At 41.1% G+C, this 21453-nt stretch overlaps 1 protein-coding gene across 2 annotated transcripts in view; it reads left to right on the forward strand.

Moving 5' to 3' along the window:
* gtf2e2 (general transcription factor IIE, polypeptide 2, beta) overlaps window positions 1-20388 on the forward strand; it is a 72917-nt gene extending 52529 nt beyond the window's left edge. For both annotated transcript variants that reach the window (XM_043674022.2, XM_087980119.1), the window contains exons 3-8: window positions 352-437; window positions 9623-9730; window positions 17162-17344; window positions 17988-18081; window positions 18946-19061; window positions 19944-20388. In XM_043674022.2, coding sequence (XP_043529957.1) covers window positions 352-437; window positions 9623-9730; window positions 17162-17344; window positions 17988-18081; window positions 18946-19061; window positions 19944-20060 — 704 coding nt within the window. In that variant the 3' untranslated portion in view covers window positions 20061-20388. The remainder of the gene's footprint in view (window positions 1-351; window positions 438-9622; window positions 9731-17161; window positions 17345-17987; window positions 18082-18945; window positions 19062-19943) is intronic.
* Window positions 20389-21453: the final 1065 nt, after the last annotated feature.

Consider the following 21453-nt stretch of genomic DNA (forward strand, 5'->3'; position numbering starts at 1 on the left):
ATAAATCACAGGAGAGCGCTAATAGAATAAATTTTGCATTTAGGTTTAGAAATTAGCAAGGTAGAAGAATGGCGACTGGAGAAACCATGGTAATATCACACCCATGATACCAACATTTCATAACACATTCAAAAAATTGATCAGCATAAGTTTGGGAGAGATCTGTGGCACAGTGATGTGACTGTGTATCTATGGGTTAAAAGGTCATGGCTTCAGTATGACCTGCCCCTGGAGCTGTGTCATAACGTGTTTGAACAGATTGATTGAAATCACTTAGAAGAATGCTGGCATTGTTTTTATGTCTTTTACTTTTTGAAAAACACTTCTTATAATAAACTCTATTGTTTACAGAAAATGGATCCTTTGCCTATAAAGCACTTCCAGGGAGTGCTGGATACAAATTTGGAGTGCTTGCTAAAATAGTTAACTACATGAAGGTAAACGGCTTCCATATTTTTCTGCTTGAAATAGTAATTAGCCTTCATAACTTTGCTTAAAATACACAGTGAATAGTTTTAAATTTTCATACTTTTGTTGATGTTGAAACAACTCCACTGAAGCCAGTATCCCATCACCAGGCTACCCTTTATTTACACAGAGAGACCTTGTCAGAGCTTCCTCAGTGCCAACTCTTTGTGAGTTTTATATCTATCAAGCAGGGCTCCCTGATTGGGGCTGATAGCCTGGTACAATCAGGGAACTCCTATTCTATGAAGTCCACCTAGCTGACCTCATTACAATCACTACATAATTGGTGTAGGAAAAGTTTTCATCAGATAAGACTTTTCCAGACTAGTTATAACTGAACTACCTGAATCCCAGCTACCTGGAATTTGACATTGTAAATATAATTTGTAACTACAGTGTCAATTAGCTGAACTAATCCCTTGCCAGCTACCTTTTGATATTCTGTTCCCAGCAAAAACCTTTTACTCTGATCTTCCTGAATGGCTTGCAACTAACTCAACTTTAAAGGGGATAAACTTGCTTGTATCTGTTGCACGGGGAGAAAGTGAGGTCTGCAGATGCTGGAGATCAAAGTTGAAACTTTATTGCTGGAACAGCACAGCAGGTCAGGCAGCATCCAGGGAACAGGAGATTCGACGTTTCGGGCACAGGCCCTTCTTCAGGAATTCCTGAAGAAGGGCCTGTGCCCGAAACGTCGAATCTCCTGTTCCCTGGATGCTGCCTGACCTGCTGTGCTGTTCCAGCAATAAAGTTTCAACTGTATCTGTTGCACAACTAATTTACCTGCAGTCACAGATATCCTGGGCAACTCAAAGCCACCTACCAACTGGAGGAAGAACGCTTCATCTTCCGCTCCAGAACCCAGCATCAATGTCAATTTCATTCGTTTCCAAACCTCCACACCCCTCACCTCATCCCAGATCCAACCCTCCAACTCGGCATCATCCTCTTGACCCTGACTTGTCCATCTTCCCACCTGTCTGCTGCACCCTCCCTACCATCCAAAGCTGTGCAGGTCAGATGAATTGGCTATGCTAAATTGCACAGTGTCAGGTACGTTAGTCAGAGGGAAATGGGTCTGGGTGGTTTACTGTTCAGAGGGTCAGTGTGGACTTGTTGAGCCAGAGGGCCTGTTTCCACACCGTAAGGGAATCTAATCTGTAACAATTATCCCCCACCCTCCCAATCACCTACAGCCTTCCCACCTGCCTGCCCCCATCCCCATCCCCATCCCCACACCATTATTATCTCTCAGCTCCCTTCCTCCTCACATTCCTGATGAAGGGCTTATGCCTGAAAAATTGACTCCTGCTCTTCAGCTGCTGTCTGACCTGCTGTGCTTTTCTAGCACAACATATTTTGACTCATAAGAAGTCCTGGCAGGCTACATGCCTCTTTGCTTTCAGCAGTTGGCAATTTTAGTAAAGATGCTTTCTGGCTCCTTTTTTCTACTACCAAATCATCTCCCTAAACTCCTCCTGCACTGTCACAGATGAAAGAAGTTTATGGACAATTCCTTTGTAAGACTGTTCATTTGCCTTCTCTGATTCTCTCCCAATTTTCTTGTGCCATGCTGATGACATTATAAATGGTTATCTTTCATCAGATATTGTTTCTTTCGCTTTCAAAGTTGCTATTATTGACATATTCCTCAAAGTAATTCCTCTTCATCCTTACAAGCTACTGTCTATACCCAACTTCCTTTCTCTAAAATTCCTGAATGAGATGTGATCTTAGGTTTTGACTGCATCTCCATTCAGATTCCTTTTCTTCCTGTCCCAAGATTTAGATTAGATTACTTAACAGTGTGGAAACAGGCCCGTCAGCCCAACAAGTCCACACCGACCCTCCGAAGAGCAACCCATCCAGACCCATTCCCCTACATTCACCCCTTCACCTAACATTTTTGGACTGTGGGAGGAAACCGGAGCACCCGGAGGAAACCCACGCAGACACAGGGAGAATGTGCAAACTCCACACAGACAGTTGCCTGAGACGGGAATTTAACCCGGGTCTCTGCCGCTGTGAGGCAGCAGTGGTAACCACCGTGCCACTGTGCTGCCCACATAAATACAGCGGTGCTCAACACACCATTTTAACATGCTGCAGCGTTAGAGTTGATCGGCAGAAATGGCAGCGGTGGGATTCGAACCCACTGCTCTTTCAAGACTGGAACCTCGATCCAGCGCCTTAGACCGCTCGGCCACACTACCAGCCTATTAGATTAGATTCCCTACAGTGTGGGAACAGGCCCTTCAGCCAAACAAGCCCACATCAACCCTCTGAAGAGTAACCTACCCAGACCCATTTCCCTCTGACTAACGCATCTAACCTATGGGCAATTTTAAATGGCACTAATCAAATCACAAAACTCTCCTGTGTCGCTAGGGTGTAATCTCCATTCTTTGTTTTTCTAGACCGTAAGTACAGGTAGACAACCCTTTATCTAAAATCCAAAAAGCTCTGAAATCTTGAAGGTTTTCTCATGAAGATTTTTTCTTATTAACACGGTTGTTTGGCGTGCAATCAGTTAACCCAACTCCATGCCCACTCGATGCATGTCACTCAGATGCAACGCACTGGCAGGCCTCAATTCTGTCTCAGGGCCTGTAGTAGTTACAGTGAATCTGCTATTTGGCAAGAATTTTTAAAAATTTCACCGTCAAACTGTCACTTATTCCGAAATTTGAAAAATTCCGAAAACTAGCTGGTCCTGAGTGTTTCGGATAAGGGATTGTGTACCTGTTATTTCACCATTCACCTCCAATGACTACCCTTTGGGTGGTTCAGTAGGACTACCCTTGATTATTTGCACTCTTACATATTGAACTGTGGCTACAATATCTCCAGATATGGCTTGTATTTTCACCCAGCACTCCAATGTTCTAGTTTCTACCCTTTCTTCAATACTTAGTTTCTGCATGTAAATCTATTGCTTTTTTTTCCTTTCCTGAATAGTCTCCCTCTTGAAGGGCTCCGGCCTGAAACGTTGATTTTCCTGCTCCTCCGATGCAGTCTGACCTGCTGTGCTTTTTCAGCAACACCCTCACAACTCTGATCTCCAGCATCTGCAGACCTCACTGTCTCCTACTCTTCCACAATCCTTTCTCCTGCCTTGACTTGTTCTGGCATCACTTTCTGTGCGTCTTACTTTGCACCCACTGTCAATGACTGCCTTCAGCCATCCAGGCACTCTGGCTCTCCCCACCAAACATGCCTTTTCTTCCTTATGGTCCATCTCTTTGGTAACGCTTTTGGTTGTCCCCTGGTTTTATGGAAACAGTGGTGCATTAGATTAGATTAGATTAGATTAGATTAGAGTGTGGAAACAGGCCCTTCGGCCCAACAAGTCCACACCAACCCGCCGAAGCGAAACCCACCCATACCCCTACATTTACCCCTTACCTAGCACTACGGGCAATTTAGTATGGCCAATTCACCTGACCCTGCACATCTTTGTGATGTGGGAGGAAACCGGAGCACCCGGAGGAAACCCACCAGACACTGGGAGAACGTGCAAACTCCACACAGTCGCCTGAGGCGGGAATTGAACCCGGGTCTCTGGCGCTGTGAGGCAGCAGTGCTAACCACTGTGCCACCGTGCCGCCCACTGTGCCACCGTGCCGCCCACAACATAAATGTAAGTTTTTAGGAGCTTAATGGTAAAACCTTTTCAGGTGATTAACCTGGTTTTAAAAAAAACCTAAGGAAAGATTTGCTTCTTTTTCAATCAGTGACCTAAAAATGTGTGGGCCATTATCCAAATTGTGGAAGAGAGAGGAGAAGTGGGAACTGTGATGCAGCATTTAGGGTGGCAGTGGCAGGGATCATTTGTTAATTTGTTAATCTTTCCCCTCTCACCCTAAACCTAAGCCCTCTAGTTCTGGACTCTCCCAGCCCAGGGAAAAGACTTTGTCTATTTATCCTATCATGATTTTATAACTCTCTATAAGGTCACCCCTCAGCCTCCCTAGCCTATTCAACCTCTCCCTATAGCTCAAATCCTCAAACCCTGGCAACCTCCTTGTAAATCTTTTCTGAACCCTTTCAAGTTTCGCAACATCTTTCCGATGGGAAGTAGACCAGAATTTCACACACTATTCCAACAGTGGCCTAACCAATGTCCTGTACAGCCGCAACGTGACCTCCCAACTCCTGTACTCAATATTCTGACCAATAAAGGAAAGCATACCAAACGCCACCTTCACTATCCTATCTACCTGCGACTCCACTTTCTAGGAGCTATGAACCTGCACTCCAAGGTCTCTTTGTTCAGCACACTCCCAAGGATCTGCTAAGACTTGCTTTCCCAAAATGCAGCACCTCACATTTATCTAAATTAAATTCCATCTGCCACTTCTCAGCCCATTGGCCCATCTAATCAAGATCCCGTTGTGATCTGAGGTAACCTTTTTCGCTGTCCACTACTCCTCCAATTTTGGTGTCATCAACAAACTTACTAACTCTTATGCTCACATCCAAATTAATTATAGAAATGACGAAAAGTAGAGGACCCAGCACTGATCCTTGTGGAACTCCACTGGTCATAGGCCTCCAGTCTGAAAAACAACCCTCCACCACCACCCTCTGTCTTCTACCTTTGAGCCAGTTCTGTATCCAAATGGCGAGTTCTTCCTGTATTCCGTGAGATCTAACCTTGCTAGTCAGTCTCCCATGGGGAACCTTGTCGCACGCCTTACTGAAATCCACATAGATTGCATCTACTGCTCTGGCCTCATCAATCCTCTTTGTTACTTCTTCAAAAAAACTCAATCAAGTTTGTGAGACATGATTTCCCAAATACATGTAAATCCTGTCCCTCAGGATTCCCTCCAACATCTTGCCCACCACCAACGTCAGGCTCACTGGTCTGTATTTCCCTGGCTTATCCTTACCACCTTTTTTAAACAGTGGCATCACGTTAGCCAACCTCCAGTCTTCCAGCACCTCACCTGTGACTATCGATGATACAAATATCTCAGTAAGAGGCCCAGCAATCACTTCAGTAGCTTCCCACAGAGTTTTAGGGTACACTTGATCAGGTCCTGGGGGTTTACCCACTTTTATGCATTTCAAGACATCCAGTACTTCCTCCTCTGTAATATGGACATTTTTCTAGATGTTGCCATCTATTTCCCTACATTCTATGTCTTCCATTTCCTTTTCCACAGTAAGTCCTGATGCAAAATACTTGTTTAGTATGTGCCCCATACTTGTTTAGTATGTGCTCCACACAAAGGCCACCTTGCTGATCTTTGAGGAGCCCTATTCTCTCCCTAGTTACCCTTTTGTCCTTAATGTATTCTCCTTAACTCTATTTGCCAAAGCTATCTCATGTCCCCTTTTTGCCCTCCTGATTTCCCTCTTAATTATACTCCTACTTCCTTTATATTCTTTTAAGGATTCACTTGATCTATCCTATCTGTACCTGACGTATGCTTCCTTTTTCTTAACCAAACCCTGAATTTCTTTAGTCATCCAGCACTCCCAATACCTACCAGCCTTTCCTTTCACCCTAACAGGAATATACTTTCTCTGGACACTCGTTGTCTCATTTCTGAAGGCTTCCCATTTTCCAGCCGTCCCTTTACCTGTGAACATCGGCACCCAATCAGCTTTTGAGAGTTCTTGCCAAGTACGATCAAAATTGGCCTTTCTCCAATTTAGAACTTCAGTTTTTAGATCTGGTCTAACCTTTTCCATATTTTAGAACTAATAGAATTTAAAACTAATAGAATTTCTTGGAAAGCAATGATATAATCTTGGATGGTAAATAATCATTATGCCAAAGTCAACCACATTCTTCATGATCACATTATTAAACACTGGGGGAGGTCATTCTGGATTTAAAATGACTCACAGCGGTACCGATTTTCAGAAACGGCACTTGGATAGCAAATTGTGGTTAAATTATTATATCAAAGCTTTTGACCATAACAAATAGTGAGTATTAGCTCGTATTTGACAGGATGCTTATGTTTGAACTGCTTTCCTTTTATTTCTCTTCTTGGTGCCCTTAACTACTCGAACAAGCCAAATGTGTGAGATAAGTGAGCACGTTTCCATTCTTAGGAATTTCTCTCCACTGGTTACAGCAGTGACTTTCTGTCAAAACCTTCCACTTTTTCAGTGTGGATTTGGATTTTATATTATCGTGACTAGATTATCCTGTATGAAATACCGAATAGCACGTCAAGTTCTTTATCTATAAATCCTTCCCTTTTTCTGTGCTTTCTGAGCTATTGCTCGTGCCTGCATCCTTGGTCAAACAGATTTTGACATTATCCACTTTTAATTCATCCTATACTGTCAACATGATTAGTTCCACAATAAGGACTGGTTAGCCAATACAATTTTTCCAATTTTGAAGGGAAACAGGCAACGTCCCAGAAAGTAATGCAGATTTGGAGAGAGACACACTAAGTTGGTGAGCTGCATGGTAGTGAAGCAGGATCTGGACAGTCACCGGAGGGCAGTAGTGTCCCAAATGAAATGAGAGGGGTTGGGAACCACACGAGGTAATAAGTGAGGGAAAACTGGTAGCCCAAAAACCTCCACACTTGTGATACAGAACAGGGAGTTCAAGTATAGTTAAAACCCATTTTAAACTCAGAGCTTAGTTAACTGGTGAGGGCTTATCAGAAGGTACCCACACCTGAGGATAGTCAGGAAGTCTCCGTGAAGGAGGGACGATACTGAAAGCTTTTTAATTTGAACCCCCAGCTGCAAACTTGATGCACACCAGAATCTTAATCATAAATGCATGGTTAGCCGACCTGACCAAAGAGCATTTGGAGGATGTGGCTAGCCTGCTCTGGAAATTGAAAGAAATCCAAAGGGGTCAGTTTGGGTTTACCCGCCGAACAATCCTTGAAGGGATATGGGATAATCCTTGCCAAAAAACAAAAATCCTATCAAATGAGCTCTGACAAACTATCCCCGGACAGGCGGAAAATTCAGTAGATGCTGAACCCACCATATGACCCTAGCCAGAGCAGCTGGAGTTTTCACAGGATACGGCTCTTGGAGTCCAACAAATCAAAGTGACTTCACTGATTGAGAAATTACATGACCAAGACAAACCAGAGTTCCTAATCCACAACAAAGTGATCCATCGCCTATCCCAACTAAGCTAACCTTCCTAACAAGACATTAGGAAGTCCGCCGATAAATCTGCTGTGCAATGGCAGGAACAATTGGGGAGCATAGCTGGTTTTTGAAAATTGAAAGCCATTCTGCCATAAGCACCATATAATTGTCTTTGACATCTTGTAGAAAATACAGGACAAGTCATGCAAGATAGTTATACTGGAGAAACACACCAAGCCTAGCAGCATCTGTGGAGTGAAATAGAGTTTGCATTTCAAGTCTGGCATGGCTGCTTCAGAACTGGAGAACTGAACTTGTTGATTAATTTATGTAGTTTCTAGTACATGCAAGCCTGACTGACAGTCCTAAATTTTTATCGGTGTACTTCCATGTTATCCAATATGTGTCCACTGAATCACAATTAGTTACAACTTATGTGACGCACAATGTTGTAAGTTTTGCAAGTGCATGCTGGTTGGGTACTGCCAAAGAGACATGCTGTTTGATATGATCTGCCAATCTTTAAATATGACCTACATACCTGACATCACATCTAAAATAGGCCCTTTGCTCGACTGACAAGATTTCATGACTGGGGGCATATTTTTAAGGTGAGCGGCGAAACACAGTGTGGTTCATGTGTGGAATGAACGTCCAGAGGAAGTGGTGGATGTGGGTACAGTTGCAGTGTTTAAAATGCATTTAGTTAAGTACATGAATAAGAAATGTTTGGAAGGATATCGGCCAAACGCAGGCAGGAGGGACTAGTTAAGTTTGGGATTATGATTGGCATGAACAAAGGGTCTATTTTTGTTCTGCATGACTCTGTAAGAACATGTTTGCTGATGCTCATATGATACCAATTGAAACTATTTTTGGCAAGTTCTGATTATCAGTAACCAGGGGACAAAAGTTTACATAGTCCTCCATAAAATTCATACGTTTTGCATGATACAGACAATCCAGTCAAGCCAGGAAGTTATGGACTATAATTCTCCCTCAGCTGGAATGATTTGAAGGGAAACTATTGGAAGTCTGTCTGCTATGTTTTTAATGGTTCCATAACTCCTAAACACAGCACTTTTCATAAGGGGATATGAAATCCAGCTTATCAGTGGTGTCCTCATTAGGGACCCCAGTCTTGTGACTGAAACATGTTTTTTTTAAGTAGCTTTAATTAGACAGCTTTGACTTCATTCATTAATCTTCTTTCGGCTAGCAGGATGCTTCCTTGATATTTTTAAATATCTGATTTAGAAAGATCTTCGAACAGCTAGTTCTCAGCATCTATTTTTTTGTATGGGCAGCTTTCAATCTAATTTCCGTTTTTTTCTTTAGGCATACTTCAACAACCATTACAACTTAGACTAAAGGCACTCTATGAATATAAATAAAAGATTTCAAGATGCTTCACTGAAGCATTATAGAACAAAGCTTAAATCCAAGCCACACAAGGAGATGTTAAGTCAGCTTACTTCAAACTTTGTAAAAGAGATAAGTTATAAGGATCATCATTTAGGAGGAAAGAGAAAGGCAGGAGTTGAACACTTGGGACCTGAGCAAATGAAGGCAGGAATCTATTAAAGTCAATTATACACAAGCAGCCAGAATTAGAAGAACACTAATTTCTCAAAGGTTTACGGGGCTGTGCTGAGGCTGTGGAGAGGCTTAAAGATAAGAATGCGAATTTTAAAGTTCACTTTATTGACCAAGAGTAAATACAGGCTATTGAGCAGAAGGTTGATGGGAGATCAGGACTTGATGAAGTCAAGATATGATGTTACAATCCGAACAGCAATCAATAAAGATTCTCGAACTTCCAGTGACTGACTGACTGACAGGATAATTCAACAAGATTTCATGCTTTAAGAGCACTTATTGTAGGACACAAACAAAAATAGAACTTTGACTAAACACTTTTTTTTGAGAAGGCAATTCAGGACTGTGATCAGGAATGTTTTCTCAAGTGGTAGGTAAATGTCACAGATCTGTTGGGCCAAGTGTCCGATTTCCATATGGATTCTATGCATTTATATTGAATTTAAACTTTACCAATTTTGTGCAGACCCGCCACCAGCGTGGAGACACCCATCCACTGACACTGGATGAAATTCTAGATGAGACTAAACTCTTGGATATCGGCATGAGACAAAAACAATGGTTGATGACTGAGGTGAGACATTTATATAACTACTATTTGACAAAATACGTCCGTGTACCTAAGAATGGGTGGACTAGGACCTTTACTGATATGGCGAAGTGTATAGTTGAATGTTATATGCAAAAAGGAGAAAAGGAACAAGAACTTGAATTTGTACTGCACCTCTCATGACCTGAACCAATTTATGATCAATTGACAGTTATGTAAGGTTCATAATATTGTTATTTGGAAATTTGGGTTCTATAGTTTATAGAACCACATATAGATTCAAGTTGATTTTGTGTGTCTATACTGTGTATGTTACAAATAATTTAGTTTCTTTTTTTTAAGTGATATCTAGAAATGTTTGCATGCCTCAAAATGAGAGTTTTAAACAAACCTTTTGAATAATTGTGTTTTAGTAAACCAAGTAGAAGAGATAAAAGATTGGGCTGATGCCTAGCAATAATGTAGACAAGCCAGTGTTAGACTGGGGTGGACAAAGCTAAAAATCTCAGGTTATAGTCCAACAGGTTCATTTGGAAGAACTAGCTTTCAGAGCACCGCTCCTTCCATCAGGTAGCTATGGAGCAGAATCATAAGACACAGAGTTTACAGCCAAAGATTACGGTGTCATGCAACTGAAATGATATATTGAACAAACCTAGATTGCTGTTAAGTCTTTCATCTTTTAGAATGGGTTGCAGGTTTCGGTTCATTAATATGTAAATCCCAGAACTTCTTTTAAGTCACATTCTCAAGATAACTTAAGGTTTTATAACAGAAGGTGACATCTCAACTCAGGCAATGCATTAAAGATGTGAGGTTAGAGTCTGTCTGTTTCCCAATCTTGAGTCAGACTGGTTCTATTTCAAAAGTAGGAATTTATAAAATATTACATGGACTGACTGCCTGCAGATTGTGCACTTTTTGAGCAAAATAGAATGTATTTGCAAATACAATTCTGCAAATGCAAATTTAACCCATAGACATATATTTATGCATGCCTGAGAGAGAGAGAGAGAGAGAGAGAGAGTGTGAGTGCACATGAGTGAGTGTGTGTTTGCATGTGTGTGCGCGGGCTTGGTAAAGTGTGATGGAGTATAAGCCTGTAAGAGGGTGTCCCTATGACACAGGAAAACACGGATATTAAAAAGTCCTATTTATATAAATAGATCCATTCCAGAAGATTGGTAAATGTGCAGATTTCTTTCAGATTGAACCAAGTTATTCAAGAAGAAAAAATTTGCAGAAGCAGCAGTGCAGTTCAGCCTCCAGAATAGTCCGTGCAGGAGAAAAGAAGTCCTGAGTAGTTTAATGTCAGTAAGAGAGAAAAATAAGGCTGTGGTAGAGGAGTTTAAGGAATCCATATTAAACAATCATTAAACTGTGTTAGCAGTATTTTTAAGGGCTTCATGAAGTAATCCATGCCCAAGTACAGTGGGACCTGGACAATATCAAAATTTGGGCTGACAAGTCAAAAGTAACACTCGCACCATGCAATGACCTTCTCCAGCAAGAGCGAGAGTGTCACACCATTCCCCCTTGATATTCAATGGCATCAACATCAGTGAATTTACCATTAGCAACGTCCTGGAAGCTACCATTGACCAGAAACTGAACTGGACTACCCTTTAAGTAATGTGGCTACAAAAGCAGGTCAGAGGCTAGAATTCTTACAGCCAATAATTCACCAACTCTCTCTCCAAAGCCTGTCCACCATCTACAAAGCAAAGATGAGTGAAGCTCCAACAATACTGCAGAAGCTTGACACCATCTAGGACAAAGCAACCTGCTTGATTTGTACCACATCCATAAGTATTCACTCCCTCCCTCACCAATGCTCAATTGCAGCAATATGTGCCACCTATGGAAATTCTCTGAAATTCCTTAGCACTATCCAAACCCACAGCCACTGCCATCTAGAAGGACAAGGATAGGAACACCATACCTTCAAGCCACTCATCATTCAGACTTGAAAATAAATAAATATGTTGCAATTCCTTCAAAGTGACTGAGTCAAAATCCTGCAACTCTCTCCAAAATGCCATTGTGGATCTACCTCCAACAAATAGACTGCAGAGGTTCAAGAATGCAGTTCAAGTGCGGCTAAGAATGGATAATAATACCTGGCCCAGCCAACAAAGTCCACATCCCTAAAATAAGAGGATCTTTTACATGTAATTAAGAAGGCACACAAAGCCTCTGTTTATCGTCTCACCCAAAAGGCAACATCTCACTTCATAATGCAGTAAGGTGGTATCTGAAATAATGTACTCATATCTCTGGAGTGGGACTGAAAGTGGGAGCAGAGTAGACCTTTCACCTTAGGCTATTCCACAATTCAGTTAAATCATGGCTATACCCTAATCTTATTTATCACCCTTTTTTCTGTATCCATTGATCCTCTTGCGTAATAAACATCTGTTAATCTCAGAAAAGCTGGAGTACTCAGCAAATTCAGCAGTATTTGTGAAGAGAGGAAGAAGAATTATTATTTCAGGTCGGTGATATTTTCTAAAAATATCAACAAGTCATCATAGAGATGCACAGTGTGGAAACAGACCCTTCGGTCCGACCCGTCCATGCCGACCAGATATCCCAACCCAATATAGTCCCACTTGCCAGCACCTGGCCCATATCCCTCCAAACCCTTCCTATTCATATACCCATCCAAATGCCTTTTAAATGTTGCAATTGTACTAGCCGCCACCACTTCCTCTGGCAGCTTATTCCATACATGTACCACCCACTGCGTGAAAAAGTTGCCCCTTTTAGGTCTCTTTTATATCTTTCCCCTCTCACCCTAAACCTATGGCCTCTAGGTCTGGACTCCCCGACCCCAGGGAAAAGATTTTGCCTATTTACCCTATCCATCCCCCTCATAATTTTGTAAACCTCTGTTGTGGTTCTGTTCGCCGAGCTGGAAGTTTTTGTTGCAAACGTTTTGTCCCCTGGCTAGGGAGCCTCCTGCGAAGCGCTTCTTTGATGTTTCCTCCGGTGTTTATAGTGGTCTGTCCCTGCCGCTTCCGGTTGTCAGTTTCAGCTGTCCGCTGTAGTGAAGTTGATGATGTATAGCCAACTCCCATTCATAGATGTGATGGTACAGAAAACACCGAACGGAGAATTCACTACAAGGGTATACAGGAAAGCCACACACACAGACCAAGTCCTAAACTATGAAAGTAACCACCCCAACACACACAAACGAAGTTGCATCAGGACACTATTCAAAAGGGCCACAACACACTGCAGTACACCAGAACTGCAAAAAGAAGAAGAGGAACACCTATACAAGGTATTCGCCAAAAACGGATACCCGCGCAACTTCATCAACAGATGCCTAAGAGAAAGACCACGGAACGAGGACATACCACAACCAAAAGGACTAGCCACACTACCATACATCAGGAGCATCTCGGACAGCCAGACTACTGCGACCCCTAGGACTCATAACGGCACACAAACCAACAGCCACGCTCAGACAACAACTCACCAGAACGAAGGATCCGACACCCAACATGAGCAAGACGAATGTAGTGTACAAAATACCATGCAAGGACTGCACAAAACACTATATAGGACAAACAGGAAGACAGCTAACAATCCGCATACATGAACATCAACTAGCCACGAAACGACACGACCAGCTATCCTTAGTAGCCACACACGCAGACAACAAGCAACACGAATTCGACTGGAACAATACTACTATCATAGGGCAAGCCAGACAGAGAATTCCTAGAGGCATGGCATTCATCCACAAACTCCATCAACAAACACATCGACCTGGACCCAATATACCAACCACTACAGCAGACAGCTGAAACTGACAACCGGAAGCGGCAGGGACAGACCACTATAAACACCGGAGGAAACATCAAAGAAGCGCTGCGCAGGAGGCTCCCAAGCACTGATGATGTCGCCTAGCCAGGGGACGAAACGTTTGCAACAAAAACTTCCAGCTCGGCGAACAGAACCACAACAACGAGCACCCGAGCTACAAATCTTCGCACAAACTTTGTAAACCTCTATAAAGTCACCCCTCAGTCTCCGACGCTCCAGGGAAAACAGCCCCAGCCTGTTCAGCCTCTCCCTATAGCTGAAATCCTTCAACCCTGGCAACATCCTTGTAAATCTTTTCTGAACCCTTTCAAGTTTTGCAACATCTTTCCGATAGGAAGGAGACTAGAATTGCACACAATATTCCAACAGTGGCTGTTTCTGTCTCCATTGATGCTGTCAGACCTTCTTAGATTCTCCAGAATTTGTTGTTTCAATTTTGGATTCCAGAATTTGCAGTATTCTGATTATATAAAGAGTCAAGAGTAGCTTTATTTGTCATTTGTACCATATGCAACTGATAGTGTAAAAATGACACAGCGTTCCTACATGGACAGCACAAACTACACGATCATACGCAGGGTGGCATAAAGTGCAAAACATGCAAGACAGCTCAGTAATTCCTGACATGTCAAGACAATAGGCAGAGTGGTGTGCAAATTACAGTGTAATAAAAGAATGATAATTAATAAACCATTGTTCTACCAGCAATTCAAAGAGTTTCAAGTGGAATAAAGTCTGATCATACAGTGTGAAGAATCAGATGGTTTGGGGTAAGAAACTGTTGCACAGTCTGGCTGAGAGAGACCGAATGCTCCAGTGTCTTCTGCCAGATGACAGGAGGGAGAAGAGTTTGAAACTGCACCCCAGCACCCATCCAACTATTATGGTGTAACTTCAAACACTTTAGTGGCCTTTCCTTCTCACATATGGATGGCTTCTAGAACTTTTCATGAGCCCTAACTTTAATACTTAGGCCCATTAATTACTCCAAAGACTCCTCCTAAGTCCTATCTCTCTAGAGTTATCCAGCTACTCTTGGGACGTCTCCTTGAAACCAAATACTTGGAACCAGTGGTTTTCTCAGCAATACAGCTTAGCAGCAACACTTTTCTGAGTGAAGCCTGCTTCTGGCATTCTGTGCCTCCCGCTCCAGCTGCCAGTCACCTTTGAACTGCCTATGACTCCTGAACAGTCATGAGTGAGTTCTTGAAGGCCCTACAATAAGCCTTATCCTTGTTCCAAGGTAGGACTAAATTTAGTAGCAATTGAACTCCAAATGTAGCAATTCCTGAGAACTAACAGTTCCCATAATGTTACAATATTCATAGTTTCCATTGTACAAATTGCATATACTGAAAACAGGATGTTTTATCACAGATGCTTGAGTTTACAGACCAAAGAAGAGTTGTTTCATTGGACCTGTTGTTCATTAGTCATCATCCTTAAAAAAAAAAAATTAACTGCATGTAGAACCTTGATTGGGAAACTCGGCATTTATTTCAGACACATTCCATTCTTACTATTCAAGACAAGTGGGTACTGTGTCTCGCACATGAGGAAAACCCATTCTTTGGGGCCATTTGAACTCAACGAGTCAAATAGCTACTTTTGCTGTTACTAAGGCCTCTATCCAACAGTATTGATAACTTTATGGAGGAAACAGGCTCTTGAAAAGCAGATAAGGTCAATAGAAGTGTCAAGTTGTGGTTATTTAAATCCCCAGCCCTATAAAATTGTTAAAACAAACAATGTAACTGTATGAGCTGAAAACAATCTGCTTTAATAGTTACAATAGCTGTTTGTTGATATTGCCTCAAGGGCTGTCATTAGATCATAATTAATGGCTGACCACTTTTTAGAACCTGAAAATATCCCAGCCAGGAATAGGTGTTGTAAATGCACAGTATATAGTTAATAGTTTAGTGGTTATCAAAGGATTGTGGGTTTCTAAATAAAGTCTGTTTTTGTAGGGGATAGGGTTTCATAAACTGTCTTTTAAGTATTAATAACGATGGTAATAGATAGGTCTAAATAAATAGATATTTATTTCAACTCATCGGAGTTCAGCCCATGCTAGTTATAAGGCAAGTTAGAATGAAAGCTTGTACAAGCAAATGATGGGGTCGTGGGTTGGTGTGGTAGGCATGGAGACTTGTAAAGGGCGATGGGGATGAATGAGGACAAGAGAAAATGAGATTTAAATAATTAGTGCTAGTAGGTATAATTTGTAACAAAACGTGAAATCCTAGAGAACCAAAATAGGTGTTTTAACCAGTGTTGCCTTGGCTGCAGCATCTGAGAGTGTTTCTGACCTGAGTGCAGAGGCAGTGGGCCCAACATTGTTTGCACCCAGCCCCTCCCTAGAGTGAAAATCAGTCTTTTCCTTCCCCACATTGAATGTGGCAAACTGACAGATTTCCTGACTTAGTCTGCATGGGAGAAAACTTCCAGCCCATTGTTAGAAGTGCTTTTTTTTTCAATGAATGCAAAAAGCAATGCAAATGGCAGCGATATGGAAGTTTGTCATGGAATTTAGAATTAAGCTTTTAAAGAATGGATATTAAGATACCTTAATTATCCTGATAACGACTGGTGAGTGAAAAATGTAGTGTAAAAAGATAGAAAAGTAGACTAATTTCTGGAATGCGTACAAGAGAACTTCCTCACTTGATATGTTATCAGATTTAAATAATTGAAGTACTTATACATGGTCCTAGAAAATAACTTAGAGAAAATAGAGCATGAAGCAGGAAATAATCCTCTGTGCCTCACAGTGGTCAGAATATAGTTTTAACCTAATGCAAGTTTGACAAGAAACCAGAAAATAGTAAAGTAAAAAGGCAAACTACTGGTGATTCTGATCTGCTGGAGAAACACAGCAGGCGTGGCAGCAACTGTGGAGAGAATGAGTTAATGTTCAAGTCCAGTTTCACCTCCCAACTGCTGCTGTCCACTAAGTAGGAAGACTGATAGGAAACAAAAAAATTGATTTGATTTAATTTAATTTTCACGTGTACCGCAGTACAGTGAAAAGCTTTGTTTACGAGTAGTATGGGCAGATCACTGTAAGCAAGGGTGTACAGATCAGAAAGACTTAAACAGAACATTATTAGTAATTTATACACTTTTTTTAGAATTTAAGTTTAAAAGTGTAGAATGGTTAAAAGAAATGTTAGACTTAGGTCCGCCATTGGGAGCCAGCAAGGAATTGCATGGTGTCAGCGTATCTTGAAAAAAATAAGGTTAGTATAAAAGAAAACCAGGCAGAAAAAGACATAAAAGAGTATGTATAAATAGCCAGAAAGACAAACTATTCTAATCAGAATAGTTCTTCTGAGCTTCTTCATTAGAGCCACAGTAGTCTAATTGTTAAGATACTGGATTAGCAAGCCATAAGTTATACCTTTTTAATGTATATGAATCTGTAATAAAAATACTGATTTAGGTATCAAATGGCTTATTTGGCCATTACTGGTTTGACTCTACTTTGCAGCTGAACACTTAACACACAATCAGTAGCATCACTAATACTCTGGGCAAAAATGCCAATTTCTAAATTTCCATAGTAAGATGTGTTTTCCCAAAAATTTTCAATAATATCTGTTTAATTTTCCTCAGGCATTGACGAGCAACCCAAAAATTGATGTAACAGATGGAAAATATGCCTTCAAACCGAAATACAACTTAAAAGATAAAAAGGCTCTTCTGAGGCTTTTGGACAAGCATGATCAACGAGGTTTGGGAGGAATCCTCTTGGAAGATATAGAGGAAGGCCTACCAAATGCACAGAAAGCTATAAAGGTAATTGTTTAAACAAATCAACATCCCCTGCGATTGGACATTCTCTCTGTTTGCCAACACCCTGAGATTGGACTCTCATGTGGGCATTACTATCTTGCCCTTCAAACCCAACATTTTCTTACTTTGACTGACTGTCTCCACACGTAGGATGTCAGGTCCTTCCACTTCCCCATGGTCCCACCACATACTGTGTCCTCCCTTGGATGCCTCGTGCATTCCTTCCAACCTCATAGTTGAACCTGATTTGCCTTCAGCAGTCTCAATCGTTGGTGCAAACTCCTAGTAATCTTCTACCTCTACAGAGCTTAAGAAAAGCTGGACACCTCAGGTACACTTGCACCAAATCAACTGTTTGCATGCCAGCTTTAAATATATATGGACCAGGTGCCACAGGATTCTCGTGTATCATATCTTTTTCTTCAAAGTAGGATTTAAGTAAAAAGGTTTTATGCTAATAAGTATTTTAGCATGTAAATTTGTTACAAGTAGCAACCTGCCACAACATGGCGTGAAGGCTGACATGCAAAAAAGTCAGCCTTCACTGAAAATAATCACTCAAAATAAACATGGGTCTACTAGCATATATGTTTTCAAAACATTTTTCACTATAGAAAAGCATAATCTGGAATTGTGTATATTCTAGGTATTAGGGGATCAAATTATTTTTGTGACAAGACCAGACAAGAAGAAGATTCTCTTTTATAATGACAGGACCTGCCAATTCGCAATGGACGAAGGTGAGCATTTTTCAGTAACTTGGTCAGTTTCTTTCCAATAGCTGTTCATAAGATATAGGAGCAGAATTAAGCCAATTGACCCACTGAGTCTGCTATGCTGTTTGGTTGTGACAGGTATGTTTCCTAGCCCCATTCCCCTGCCTTCTTTCTGCAACCTTTGATTCCCCTCACCAATCAAGAGCTATCTATGTCTGTCTTAAATACACTCAATGCCTTGGCATCCACAGAACATCTTTAGCAGTGAGTTTCACAGATTAACCACCCTGTTGTTGAAGAAATTCTTCCCCATCTCAATTTGAAAGGATTATCTCTTCATTCTGTGGCTGCGCCCTCTAATCCTTGGATATTGCTGAAAAAAAAAACTTTTGTTGAAACCTTTTTTTTTTCAACATTTATATTGTTTAGAGGAAATTGCTAACTGGTTGAGAAGTGAGCTCTGACTGGTATACTTGTGAAGAATTCAACAATTAATGACAACTGGCAAGCTTTCTTTAAATTTTAATAAAGGCAGTTTAACTCTGCTCAAGAAATGAACCAAAGAATGGTGGTCAGTAGTTTTGTTGAGTTCAATGTGTATACATATTCTTTCTGTCTGCAAAGAGCAGGACCTTTTAGATAAATATGTACAGCTTCCAGTAGAATTATGTAACAAATGTCCATTTGCGGAATCCCATCTAATGTTGGACATTGTGTTGAGAGTTTTGCGAGCATAGGCTGGTTTAGGTATAGTCAGTATCTTGTGGACAGACAAAAAAGTGATATGCTATTTGATATGATTTGCCAAACAAAACGTGTCTTTTTTAGTAACATTTAAAGTTTTGTTTCATAACCATTAATTATAATTAAGTTTTTATTCTTATGCAGAATTTCAGAAGCTATGGAGAAGTATTCCAGTGGATTCAATGGATGAAGAGAAGATTGAGGAGTATTTGAAAAAGCAGGGCATTTCCTCAATGCAGGAGACAGGACCAAAGAAGGTGGTACGTACATGTGGGGGACAGACAGGAAATCGGGTTGAGACCACAACAGATCAACCAAAATCTTATTGAATAGCAGGTTTGAAGGACTAACTACGAGAGGGTCAATATTGTGGTAAAGCTGGGTGTCACCAATGAACAAGTGAAAAGTAACACAGTTTTCAGATATTGTAACGAAGGGGCAACATGAGAAATATGAAATTCCAAAGAAAGATGCTTGTGAGAACACTAGAAGTAATGATGAGATGAGTGAAGAGGATGCAACAGGCTCTGAAAGAAAGTAAAGAACAATGCAAGTCCCAAGTTGAAGCAGATGGAGCCTTAGAAGAAGATTGGCATAGTGGACTTGGGGAAGGGAGAAAAGAAACAGAAGATGGTTTTAATCTGAGTGCATCAATGTTACGTCATACTTATTGGTTAGAAGCAAGTATGGATGAGAAAGATTGTTTGTAAGGAGGTCAGCAAAAGTTAGAAGTGAGAAGTTACCTTTGCATTCCTGGATGAAAAGGGAATGGGCAGAAGAGTAGTGAATATTTCTAACGGACGAGAGCAGGGCCTTATTTGGTCCAGCCATATCTGCCAGAGAATTGCTAAATCAATATTATCACCATTTAGAGATTTCTCACTCTTCCTCTTCCAAATGCTCCCCTTCTTCTTCTGCCCACTCCCCTTCATCTCCTCCCCTTTGCATCTCTTGTCACTTTCTTTCAATTGTCCCTCCCCACTCTCTTCCTGTTCACTGCTTCTATGGGCCAGTCTATACTCTGTAGGTTTAGAGCCATTGTTTATCTCCTTCTAGTGATAGGTGATTATGTTCCTTTCAAGCATTTGCCAGCAGGAGCAAAAGTTTGCATATTATTTCTAAAATATGTATATTTATGTTAGGTATGTGTTCAGAAGAGGAAAAAACCTGCTTCTCAGAGAAGAAAATTCAAGACACGCAATGACCATCTGGCAGGAATACTGGAGGATTATACTGAAGGAGTATCCAGCAAAGACTAATGACCTCAACGAGGAAGTAAAGGGAGGATTGACTGATACAGCAAAAAAAAACTGCAGTTGATGTCCAGCACTGGAATACTGAGCACAACGTTTTTTACGGTTTCCTTTTGTCAGTTACTTATGCTCTCTGTAATGGCTGATTTAAAGATTGTATTCTGGTTTTGCACAATTTCAGTCATTTACCAGTAGGAGGAAGGCAACAAATTGAGGTGGTGTTTTTTGGTCGGTTTTTTGCTCAGTAAAATGTGATGTCTGCATCATATATTTACAACTTCCTTTAAGTTTTTAAGTGATTCTAGGAACGTTATACAATAAATAGTAAACAAGATCCTTTAGAATTATTTAACAGCATCTCTTGTAATCGACGAGTGCCCTACACAGACCAGTTGGAAATCCCGCTCCCATTTTGCAACTGTAAATTCACAGAAATTTGGGAGTCTCCTGTTTGTACATCAGGTAGTGGAGTAACTGTGCTTCTCAGAAAATTTCCAACTAATATCTATTTTCTTTAGTTGGTTAAGGATAAGCTGTCTTCCACAGTACAATCAAATTAAAGAAATATGTATTCTGAAACTTAACAAGCCCCACCACCTCCATCAAGTTTATCTTTTTGAAAATTCACATTTCTAATAATTAGCGCTAACATCTTTCTACAGCAGTACATTAGGTCGTGGATTTCCTAACTGACCTATGACACAGGCATCTTAGTCCTCCTTGAATTTTATACACCTCAGGAAGTGGTGCACTGCTTTGTTGGTCATTTGGATTTGGCCTGTGTTGATGCAAGGAGGAGTGAATTACAGGCCTACGGAGGTTCAGCACAGATAAAGATCCTGAGTACCATAGGGCTGCTCTCTCATTAGAGACAGCTGGTGATAGTTCAACTTGAGGGAAGAATCAATAAATGTAGTGCTGGAAAAGCACAACCAGTCAGGCAGCATCCGAGGAGCAGAAGAAATGATGTTTTGAGCTGAAGCTGTTAATCAGCACATCCCTGATAAAGAGCTTGTGCTCGAAACATCAACTCCCCTGCTCCTCGGATGCTGCCTGACTGGTTGTGCTTTTCCAGTGCCGCACTTTTTGACTGTGATCTCCAGTATCTGCAGTCCTCAATTTCTCCTCCTTGAGGGATGAAGTTGAAAAGCTGGAACCTTCATGGAAACGTCAGCAAGTGTGGGAATTAAACCCACACTTTTGGCATCATTCTGCAAACTAACCATCCAGCCATCTGAGCTAACCTATCCCCTAATCCAAGTCATTCTATAGCTTTTCGTGTGTAACCATAACAGAAAGTCTATTTATAGATTATTTCACACATACAAGACAGATTCATTGTAAATGTTTATTTTCTGGGTGTAAATTGGATTTTCTAAATATGTAATCCAGTATTGAC

Source organism: Chiloscyllium plagiosum, unplaced genomic scaffold (genome assembly GCF_037043375.1).
Source record: "Chiloscyllium plagiosum isolate Xiang-an unplaced genomic scaffold, Cpla_swu_hap1 HiC_scaffold_36, whole genome shotgun sequence".
NCBI classification, from domain to species: Eukaryota; Metazoa; Chordata; class Chondrichthyes; order Orectolobiformes; family Hemiscylliidae; genus Chiloscyllium; species Chiloscyllium plagiosum.